Source organism: Pongo abelii, chromosome X (assembly GCF_028885655.2).
Source record: "Pongo abelii isolate AG06213 chromosome X, NHGRI_mPonAbe1-v2.0_pri, whole genome shotgun sequence".
Classification (NCBI taxonomy): domain Eukaryota; kingdom Metazoa; phylum Chordata; class Mammalia; order Primates; family Hominidae; genus Pongo; species Pongo abelii.
This window is the reverse complement of record NC_072008.2, coordinates 45,248,097-45,260,405: the sequence shown is the minus strand read 5'-3', so window position 1 is coordinate 45,260,405 and position 12,309 is coordinate 45,248,097. Positions and strand designations below refer to the sequence as shown.

The 12,309-nt window shown below is 37.6% G+C and overlaps 1 protein-coding gene across 20 annotated transcripts in view; it reads right to left on the bottom strand.

Moving 5' to 3' along the window:
• KDM6A (lysine demethylase 6A) overlaps positions 1-12,309 on the bottom strand; it is a 234,574-nt gene that overhangs the window by 144,777 nt on the left and 77,488 nt on the right. For all 20 annotated transcript variants that reach the window (XM_024240505.3, XM_024240494.3, XM_024240503.3 and 17 more), the window contains one exon: positions 3,657-3,765. In XM_024240505.3, the coding sequence (XP_024096273.1) occupies positions 3,657-3,765 (109 nt within the window). The remainder of the gene's footprint in view (positions 1-3,656; positions 3,766-12,309) is intronic.

Sequence of the window (12,309 nt, the reverse complement as noted above, 5' to 3'; positions counted from 1 at the left end):
AGCTAGCAGAGGTTGATTCGTGAGGTTTAAGGAAAGAAGCCATCTCCATAACATAAAAGCGCAAGATAAGGCAGCAAGTGCTGATGGAGAAGTGTAGCAAATTATCCAGAAGATCCAGCTAAGATCATTGATAAAGGCAGCTACAGTAAACAATAGATTTTCAATCTCCATGAAACAGCCTTCTATTGAGGAAGATGCCATGTAGGACTTTCATAGAGAGGAGAGAGATATCAACATCTGGCTTCAAAGTTTCAAAGGACAGACTGACACTCTTGTTAGGAACTAATGCTGGTGGTGCCTTTAAGTGGAAGCAATTGCTCATTTACCATTCAGAAAATCCTAGGGACCTCAAGAACTATGCTAAATCTACTGTCTATGCTCTAAAAATAGAACAAAGTCTGAATGACAGCACATCTGTTCACAGCACAGTCAACTGAATATTTTCAGCCCATTGTTGAGAACTATTGTTCAGAAAAAAAGACTCCTTTCAAAACATTATTGCTCACTGACAATGCACCTGGTTACCCAAGAGCTCTGATGGAGATATACAAGCAGATTAATGTTGTTTTCATGCCTGCTAACACAACATCCATTCTGCAGCCTATGCATCAAGGAATAATTTTGACTTCCAAGTCTTTTTTTTTTTGAGACGGAGTCTCACTCTGTCACCCAGGCTGGAGTGCAATGGTGCGATCTCAGCTCACTGCAACCTCCCCCTTCTGGGTTCAAGTGATTCTCCTTCCTCAACCTTCTGAGTAGCTGGGACTACAGGCGCGCACCACCGCACCCAGCCAATTTTTGTATTTTTAGTAGACACGGGGTTTCACCATGTTAGCCAGGTGGGTCTCGACTCTTGACCTCAGGTAATCTACCTACCGAGGCCTCCCAAAGAGCTGGGATTACAGTCGTGAGCCACCGCACCCGGCCTCAAATCTTATTAAAGTAATACATTTTGTAAGGCTATACAGCTGCCATAAATAGTGATTCCTCTCATGGATCTCAGGAAAGTAAATTGAAAGACTTCTGGAAAAGATTCATCATTCCTGATGCCATTAAGAACATCTGAGGTCAAAAGGCCGGGCGCAGTGGCTCATGCCTGTAACCCCAGCACTTTGGGAGGCTGAAGTGGGCAGATCACCTGAGGTCAGGCAACCAGCCTGACCAACTTGGTGAAACCCTGTCTCTACAAAAAATATAAAATTACCCGGGCATGGTGTCGCATGCCTGTAATCCCAGCTACTCAGGAGGCTGAGGCAGGAGAATCGCTTGAACCCAGGAGGCGGAGGTTGCAGTGAGCTGACATCACGCCACTGCACTCCAGCTTAGGCAACAAGAGTGAAACTCCATCTCAAAAAAGAACATTTGAGGTCAAAATACAGACATTAGCAGGAGTTTGGAAGAAGTTGATTCCCATCCCTCCCCATAGATGACTTTGATGGGTTCAAGATTTCAATGGAGGAAGTAACTGCACATGTGCTGGAAACAGCAAAAGAAACAGAATTAGAAGTGGAGCCTGAATGGATAAGGAACTGCTTCTTACAGATGAGCAAAGAAAGTAGTTTCTTTAAAAAAGAGACAGAGAGAGAGAGACACACACACACACACACACACACTCACTCACTCACCCTGGCTGGAGTGCAGTGATATGATCCCAGCTCACCATAGCCTCAACCTCCTCAACCTCCCAGATTCAAGTGTTCCTCCCACTTCAGCCTCCAGGGTAGGTGCATGCCACCATACTCAGCTAAATTTTTTTTTTAAGATAGGGAGTCTTGCTATGTTGTCCAGGCTGGTCTTGAACTCCTGGGCTCAAGTAATCCTCCTGCCTTGGCCTCCCAAAATGCTGGAATCACAGGCGTGAGCCACTGTGCCTGGCCAAAAGGAGTTTCTTGAAATGGAATCTACTCCTGATAAAGGTGCTGTGAACACCGTAGAAATGACAACAACGAATTTAGAATATTACGTAAACTTAGTTAACAGAGTAGTGGCAGGGTTGAGAGGACTGACTCCAGTTCTGAAAGAAGCTCTACTGTGAGTAAAATGCTTTCAAACAGCATCACATGCTACAGAGAAACCTTTCATGAAAGGAAGAGTCCACTGATGGCGACAAAGTTCAATGTTTTCTTATTTTAACAAACTGCCACAGCCACCCCAACCTGCAGCAACCACCACCCCGATCACTCAGCAGGTATCAACAACGATGCAAGACCCTCCATTAGCAAAAAGATTACAACTTGATGGAAGCTCAGTTGATTGTTAGCACTTTTTAAGAAAGTTTTATTTAACTAAAGTATGTACATTTTTTAGACATAATGCTACTGCACCACTACAGTGCAAACATAACTTTTATATGTAATAGGAAACAAAAAAATTTTTGTTTGATTGGTTTTATTACAACATTCACAATAAATTGCAGTGGTCTGAAATCAAACCTGCAATATCTCCCAGGTATGCCTCTATCTATTTTTTGGTACAATAGTTTCCTTTAAATAAGTTTCCAGTTTTAATTAAAGACAAAACATCTAATGGAGTATTAAGTAATTATTAACACCCATTACCCTGTTGGACTGAAACCCTTTTGCTAAGTACTAATCAGTGTCACACAATCTGAAAATCCATGAGGCGTCATCCCTCACCTCCTTCCCTTTTACAGATTAGACAACAGATACTCAGCGATGTTTATATATAATCTGTTAAAGGTAGTGCAGCTGTATATAACAGAGCTGAGCTGAGAAATAAGCCTAATTTCAAACCTCACAGAATATGCCTGTCTCAGACTAAAATTGCATTTTCATTAGGAAAACATTCACTTGACCTAAAAGTCGCATAATAAAACATCAATATGAAATACTAACAATCCTTCACTTTAGCCCTGAAACTATCTGCCAGGTGTTTTGCCCTCTAAACATACTTGTTGAAAACAAGCGTAACACATCCATCCACTCCACATCAAAATGTTTACTATCATCAAAAGTTAAAATGTTCTTGGTCATAATAATAATTTTCTTTTAATATGGATTTTTTCTTTGGTATTGGAAGGGTGGGGTTTGGGGGTGCTTTTAACTTCCTGAGTAATGGTCTGAGTTGGCAGCTTGGTACCATAAAAAGGGCAAATCTTAGGGGGCTGACTACTTTCAGTTATTCAACTCACTTATTTCTTAAAGGAAAAACATTTCAAGTAAATTTTTAAAACTGGTTTTATCCAAGGCTCATCTGTGATCATCTCTCTGTATTACTTGTTTACAATAACATGGCTACTTAACGATCAGATTTTCATTCAAATATTTTTGAGCTAAAATGGAAACGTTTTAAATAGGATAAAGAAAAATGCTGAGTTTTTGTTACCTTTCCAAAGTATCCATCAATGTACAAATATCTATATCAAACTGGGTCACTTTCTACTATGGGAAGGCCTTTCAAGAGCAAGGATTTTCACAAGGCAGAACAAAACTGCACTGCACATGCAGGTGGTTTTCACTTTTACTGAATAGCCAACTTATTGATGATTTCCATTTCCATCTACTCTACTTTTCTTTCTCATTGTTTAGTTTGCTCATGCACTTACAATTTCTTGGGAAAATCCTCTTGATAAAGCACAAATAATTACAATCCAACAAATGTATAAATCAAACAATAATGAACAAGAAAAAAATTACCTTTTGGATAATCTTCCAATAAGAGGTTGAAGTGACCTAATTGACAAAAGAAATCAGACTCCACTTTTCCTTCAGCTTTTAAGATTAGAGATTCATAGCAGCGAACAGCCTAGAAATAAAAAAATACAAATATGTAAGCAAAAAATAAAGCCCTAAAACACATTTCCTCCCCAAGATAATGCATATAGCCTCCATTCGATCACCTAAGAAGTCAATATTGAAAATTTCACTTCTATCTTAGACATATTCAATACAACATTCTATAGAAGGAACAGCTTCCCTATATTTATTAAAAGAGCCACTAGTTATGGCATAAGTGCTTTTCCCATTTATACATGGAAACAATACTTGCCAAATAAGATAATATAGGAGCACTTTGATAATTTTATTCGTAAGTTGAAAGTCTAAATTATTACTGTGGTCCCTGTTGATATAAACAAAACTGCTCTCAAATATAAATAATATGCATCTTTCCCACAGGTGGGAAGAACTTTATTGAATTATGTGAGATCTCACAGAATCTCTAGAGTAATAAAAATACCTACAATTTACACTGAACTGCTTTTACTGACTTTTTGCCAGACGTCTACCAGTTTTAAACTACCATATACTGCCTGCCTTTCAACTGTCTTCTCCACATGATATACTTCACACACCAACTCTGTTTCTGATCTTACTTCCTAACTCCAATTCATGCATATGCTCTCACTCTCACTTTTCCTCCCCCAAAGAAAAAAATAACATTATTTTAACAATATAAATTCGTTTTTATACCACAGGATAACTGCAGGAGAAAATGAACAACGGAAAGAACCCAGTTCTAGAGTCTGATTACAAATTCCAGTTGTCATTTGCTACAGGAGATCCTGGGGAATTTATCCTTTCTATTTTAGTAACACTCAAAGAGCTGATAAAAGGATTAAAACTAGAAAACTTCTCTAAGGCTTTATCTCAGTGTTCAGGACACAATAGGTACTTAATTGTTTCTTTATCTTCACAGGTAATAACAAAGCTCTAATTCTCTCAAGGTTCCCAATAATTTTGTCAAAATTTCTGCCATTAACAATTAAGTGCTCCGTAACATTGCTCTGTTAATAATGTGTCCCAGAGTCATTAAAGTAAGAAATGTGTGTGAATTCTCAAATCTCTGATATACTCCCAGGAACACCTGCAAGTTTGGTACCCACAAAGAAAGAAACTTGGTTAGTTTCTATCACAATAAAAAAACTTTCACTACCATTTCAAGAACTTTGTTGAGATAAGAAAATGTGATGTGGGACAGAGTACTCACTTCGAATGCCTTCATTTTTCCTCTCCTGTGAAATACAGAGCCTTTAATATAGAGTTTAAAAATTTATATCCTAACATTTACCTATCCTAAGCACATAAATATTCAACAAGTTTGGATAATCCATTCTAAACAAGGCGAATTCTAGGCTGAGTCTATTATCCTTAGAGCCTAAGGGTTTATAAAATAACTTGTCTTCAATTCCTGTTCTACTCTTAGCTATATGTACCAAATCACAATCACTGAAAATTAATCTTTCTGCTTCCCTATAATTAAAAAAGTCTGAATGCTACACTGAAGTCTCAGAAATTACTATAATCCGAAGGTATGAAATTTCAAAATCCTTTTTATTTAAGTCATATATAATTCTTATCTGGCAGATGGCTAGAGTATAAAAATACAATTTATTACAGTGCTTTATAATATCAGAGAAATTCATAACATTATTGGGATACATTACAATTCTTAATTTTACATTAATGAATAAGAATATTGTAAATAAAGTTCTCATTGTAATAGTGAGCGTATTTTTTTTTAAAACTCAGGTTATTTATAAACCTTTCCTACTCCTCTGAGAGCTTCATATGGCTGATTAACATTAAATTTATAAGCAACTATGTTTTCATGGTAAAAAGGATTCAAGATATAAACACAAATTTTCTTTAATGATATAAACAAAAAAGACGCCAACATTCTCTACTTCCTCTTATCACCCTTCATGCCACTGCCTTGATCATCAATTGCCTATCTTCTACTTGTCATAAAACTAAGGAACACACCAAAATTAATATTATACATAATGCTGATCATAATGAAATATAAAATCAGGTAAAAACCAGAATGGTTGATTTTAAATTCAGGTACCCATACACTCAGGCCTGATTAACAAATTCTTAATAATTTCCCCATAAAGCTGCCATGCACCTACCAAACTAACGTTGGTGGTCAATGATGCTGACAGAGCCAAACATCAGATGAGATGAAAACGAGCAAAAAGGCAGAAGAAAGTTGCCAAGCACTCTATATAACTACTTCATAGTGAAATTTCATGAATTTATTTGAAGTATCTGAGGTAATTCTAATATCAGATACAGCCAAATATCTAACACACTTTTTAAAGAACATTTAAAGGAAAATAAATAACTTGAGATAATTTCCAATATTCCTAACTCATACAATAATCTATAATAAAACACGGAATTTTTATATTTTTACTCAAAAGGCTAATGATAACAGAAGATATATACTGTTTAGATTCAGAACAACATTCAGATAAACTTCCATAAAGCAAAAATATCTCCAGTTAATAGGATTATTTTTATCTCTTGCGTTTAAAATTTTAAATGTACACAAGTAAAATTATCCCTGTACAGTAGCTTTGTACACAACTGCAGAGAAGAAGGACTGGAATATAAAACAGGTACTAAAAAAAGAAAGTCTAGGGGCACATGTTCTCAGGATCTCCTGAGGGCTGTGTCACAGCAAAAAAAAAAAAAAAAAAAAAAAGTCTATATAGTTGTCCCACACAGAATCTTCCTTGTATTTTGTTCATTTTACTTTTCTATATTTTTTAGATTTTTTTCATAATTAACCTCTATCATTTCTATTCTTATAAAAATCATTAAAAGGGCCGGGTGCAGTGGCTCATGCCTGTAATCCCAGCACTTTGGGAGGCTGAGGCAGGCAGATCACAAGGTCAGGAGATGGAGACTATCCTGGCTATCACAGTGAAACCCTGTCTCTACTAAAAACACAGAAAATGAGCTGGGCGTAGTGGTGGGCGCCTGTAGTCCCAGCTACTCGGGAGACTGAGGCAAGAGAAATGCTTGAATCCAGGAGGCGGAGGTTGCAGTGAGCCGAGATTGCGCCACTGCACTCCAACCATGGGCGACACAGCTAGACTCAGTCTCAAAAAAAAAAAAATTCATTAAAGAATTATTATGCTTTCCCCTGAGGACTTATCCTATACCTTTAGTTTAAGGATAGCCAGAAATTTGAAAGAAAATCATTTGTGGTTGCATCAGCAATCAACAGAGCAATTTCTGCAATGATACAAATACCCTATGATCTGTGCTGTCCAATACAGTAGCCATTAGACACGTGGTTATTGAGCACTTTGAATGCTCAATTCCATTCAAAGAATGGAATTCTTAAAGCCTAAAAACAACTTAATATTCAATCCATATGCTAAATATTAGGAAAGCAAAATTTCTTATGTTTATAAATGAAAAGCCTATAAAATAAAATATCTTGCAGCAAGGAGGATAAAAGCAATACCCTCCACAAAAATCACTGTTACATCCTCTAATTGTTTATAGCTGGTGGATTGCACATCCATAATCCTTACTACCTACTAGGAAAAAAAACACTGAAAAAGGAAATAAATGAACTAAGATCCTCCCAGCTACGTAGAAAGCTTAGGTGTGTTTTTTATTTCCATCATAGTGCCATATTCCACAACATTCAATATAACTTGTGCTTGGTATCTGCTGCACTGTCATTATTTTAAAAATCAGCTATCCCAGAAAAGTAACGTTACCATTACCCTGTATTTCTAAGCTCTGACAGATGAAGTTTTGAGCTTGTGAACACAGACATGTAACTAATTTAATTTTTTTAATGTGCAGTATTAATCTTTTATCATGAACTTGGTCAGTGCCTTGCTAAAATAGGACGCTGTCAATATTTTAGAATTGTTAAATATATGCAACATTTAAACTTTTTTCTTTTCAACTTAAAAGATTAACTGCAGTAGGTGGGTGACTACAAATGGTAGAGAAAAAACAGATTTTAGTACCCCAATGGTTTTAAATGAGTGAAACTTTTAGGCTGAATATAATAAAAACAAATATGCAGTCCTGCCCATAATTTTTATTTATTTTTATTTATTTATTTGTTTATTTTTTTGAGATGGGGTTTCGCTCTTGTTGCCCAGGCTGGAGTGCAATGGTGTGGTCTCAGCTCATTGCAACCTCGGCCTCCCGCGTTCAAGCGATTCTCCTGCCTCAGCCTCCCAGGTAGCTGGAATTACAGGCACCCACCACCATGCCCAGCTAATTTTTGTATTTTTAGTAGAGACGGGGTTTCGCCATGTTGGCCAGGCTGGTCTCGAACTCCTGACCTCAAGTGATCCGCCCGCCTCAGCCTCCTAAAGTAGTGGGATTACAGGTGTGAGCCACCACGCCCAGCCCTGCCCGTAATTTTTAAAAGCCAACCATATGCATACACAATGGTTGAGCATCCAGCAACCAGCAGACTCCTTAAAATAGATTAAGGGATTTAAGCAGACAACAGGTCAATGTATCATCCCTGAAATATGGCTATTTGGCCAGGCACCATGGCTCACACCTATAATCCCAGCACGTCTATAATCCCAGCACAAGGCAAGAGGATTCCTTGAGCCCAGGAGTTCGAGACCGGCCCAGGCAACATAGTGAGGCCTTGTCTCTACAAAAATTAAAAAAAATTAGCCAGGCATGGTGTGGTGCGTGCCTGTGATCCCAGCTACGTGGGAAGCTTGAGGCGGGAGGATGGCTTGGGTCTGGGAAGTTGAGGCTACAGTGAGCCATGATTGCACCACTGCACTCCAGCCTGGGCGACAGAGCAAGACCCTGTCAAAGGAAAAGGAAAAGAAGAGGAAGAGGAAAAGGAAATGGAAGGAAATTTTAAAAATATTCATGGCCCAAATTAATAAATTATATTATACACATCAACAGCAATAATCAGCTCACCAAGGTCTAGTCTGATCAGATCTCTAGCATTATCAGTTCTGAATACCACATTTCAACAGGTGATAACACAAAGAGGGCTACAAGTTTGGTAAAGGATGTGGAAACTGCCATATGAAAACTATCTTAACTAAGTTTAACTGAGGAGAATCAAACAGGATTGAAGCTTTACTTAAATATTTAAAAAGCAGTCACTTAGATGAGAAGATTAATTGCACTTTGGGTAATGCCAATGAATGAGTATAACTTAATTCAGCTCGTTCAAAGGTAGGAAAAATTAAACACACCAAAAATTAAATGGGCCATCACTGGCTCATATAAATGCAAAGAATTAAAGCATATATTACTAAGCTATTTTAGTGGGAGTTAGAAAGGAGATACCTTATTTTGGATACAATTCTAATTTGCATTTAAAAAAAAAATCCTTGGACTCTATGATTCTAAGTACAACCCTGCAAAATTTATACAATAAAAAATAAGATAAAATTAAAAATTAAAAAAGAATTATGGTTTTTAGAAGCTTGTAACTTTCTCAATAAAAGACCACTCAAGACAACGCAGTTTTAAAATAAGACTATTTTAGGGAAAAAGAAAAACCCCTATATTAACCTAATGGGGATAAATATTGCAAACATTTTTATTAAAATCACTGAAATATTAGCAGTTGTTTAATGGGTATAAAGTTTCAGTTTTACAAGATGAAAAGAGTTCTGGAGATTAACACTACTGAACAGTACATCTGAAAAGGTTACAATGGTAAATTGCATGTTATGTATATTTTGCACTAGTTTTTTTTTTTTTTTTTTTAAGGTACTAAACTAGATAATACCTGTGGATAATTAAAAATACTTAGTATTATACCAGTCACTCATCAATGAGCACCTACTCCATCCTGGTCACTTTTATTGGCTGCTAGGTATCCAAAGTGAAGGCAAACTGGTTCCTGTCTCCTTTATTTTCCCATATATCTTTTTTTTCTCCTGGATCCTCTTTTCTAACCCATCTGCCTTCCTCACTCCTCTTTCTTCCTTGGTTCTACCTTACTATCTTGATCCTTAACTAAAGATACTTTCCCGTGAGTCACTTTTGTGCACTATAAACTTCTGTTTACACAAGAGAAGCAGGGGCGGGGAGGGAATAAGAAGAAAGACAAAGAAGGAAGAAGAAATCTTTTAACTCTAAACAACTTATCAGACTTTTTCCACTTGGACATCCCAACATCATCTTAAATTCGCCAAGTAAAAATTAAGTTTCTTGCACTGTTCAAAAATTCTCTCTTTAAGTTTCCTTTTCATTAATAGCACCTAGTCAAATCATTTCTTTATGCCTACGCATCTAATTGATTACTGCTAAGTCTTCCCTAACACTTCTCCCATAACCATTCCCCTTTTTCTTTTTACCTATTATTTCCGCAAATTCCAGTGAATGCCCGTACCACACTGTTACTGTCACTTGTATGAGCCCAGCTCATACCCTAAACCAACAAAACCCACTCTTCCAGCAATGCTATTTATTGTCATGCTTCCCAGCTCTTAAACTTCCAATTATTTCCTACTGCCTATAACAGTGAGTACTTGGCTCCAGTCCCAGCCTACACATCCATATTTTTTCTTTCCCTGTTCCCCAACACAAAGCCCACTCTACTCCAACCCCATATCAAACTCTCATCCCACTAACTTCCTACATTTTTAACAGCTTGTTATTCAGACATCCTAAAGAGGTGGCAAACTATGTAACTATAGCAGATCACCCCTGCTACTTCTAACACAGATCAGTAGAAGAATTTGTTGCAGTAATCCAGACAATATCAAGAAAAGGTGTTTCTCTACTGCACCACTACCATCACCACCACCGACTTAGTTATCAGTGTTTTCTTACTCTACATTATGTATAAAGAGACATACTATCTAATGTATAATATTAATATTACTATTCTTCTGACCTGTTCCCAACAAATCCCTAAAACTGTATGCATCATTAAACTTGATATCCTTTCCAGAAAGATGTGTGGTAAATCAGAAGGAAATTCTTCCTGTTTGTGGGTATTCGGCAATGCCTTTGCCTGGCTGTTTTTAAAACACCATAAATATGCTTAGGAATCTAAAAGGATTGAAACTACCTGAATCTAAACCATTTTTGAAACGTCAACACATTATACTTTTTTTTTTTTTATGAGGGAAGAGTTACAATTAAAATAATCAAGTTTTTTTTGTGTGTGTTTTTTTTTGTTTTGTTTTTTTCTAAGGCAAGGTCTCACTCTGTCACCCAGGCTGGAGTGTAGTGGCACAATCACAGCTCACTGCAGCCTTGACCTCCCAGGCTGAGGTGCTCCTCCCACTTCAACCCCCTCAAGTGGCTGGGACTACAGGCACACGCCACCACGCCTGGCTAATTTTTGTACTTTTTGTAGAGATGGGGTTTCACCATGCTGTCCAGGCTGGTCTCAAACAATCCACCCGCCTTGGCCTCCCAAAGTGCTGGGATTACAGGCATAAAGTATTACTGATTCTTAATGACATATCTACTCCTGAACTTACATATCAAACTTGCAGACTTTTTCTTTTTAATTTCATTTACTATTTTTGAAAATTTATTTATCACCACTTCAAAAAGGCATATATAGTAAAAAGTCTCTCTCCTAGTCCTGACCCCAGCCAGCCGCCCAGTTCCCTTTCCCAGGAGCAACAAATATTTAAAATTTCTAACATATTCAAGATTATATTGTAAAGAAAAAGAAAAAAGAGATTATATCGTGCAGATGTAAGCACATATACTTTTCCTACCTTATTAATATTTTTATAAATACTGTTTTGTAACTTGCTTCAGATTCTAGATGTCTCAGATACCCTTTCTCCTCCCCTTTGTTAATAGAACCCCTAAATTTAATTAGGCACATTTTTACACAGACTGAAGGCTGAGATTCCCAGCCATCCTTGTAGGTGTGGCTTGGTGATTAAATTCTGCCCAATGGAATATAAGGGAAAGACAGGCTCCACTTCAACCCCTCCTCTGCCTACTTGGGTAGAATCATCCAGATGGCAAGAACTTCAGTAACTCTCCTGGATTAAGAGGTAGATGCCATAGCTGAGAACGGCAGAGTAGGAAATGGAAGCCCATGTTCCTGGAACAGTAGAGTTCCAGTGCAGCCCAGAACTGACTGTTTTTGAGAATTCTTTAAGAGACAGATGGGTGTGTAACCCTCTTTCCTCGCTTAAGAACAAAAACAAAAAAAAAAAAACAAAGCTGGGTGCAATGGCTCACACCTGTAATCCCAGCACTTTGGGAGGCTGAGGTGGGGGGATTACTGGAGACCACCCGGGGCAACATAGGGAGACTCCCATCTCTACAAAAACATTTTTAAAAATTATGCTGGCATGATGGCACACACCTGTGGTCCCAGCTACTCAGGAGGCTGAGAGGTGGTAGGATCACTTGAGCCCAGGAGGTGGTGGCTGAGGTGAGCTGTGATCACGCCACTGCAGCCTGGGCAATGCAGTGAGACTCTGTCTCAAAACCAACAACAACAACAACAACAAAAAAACAACTGCCTAATGAAATAATCATTAACACACACAAAAAGGATGGAGGGAAGAAAAAAAGAAACCCAGTTAATCGTCACCCATATCTAACATTTTAG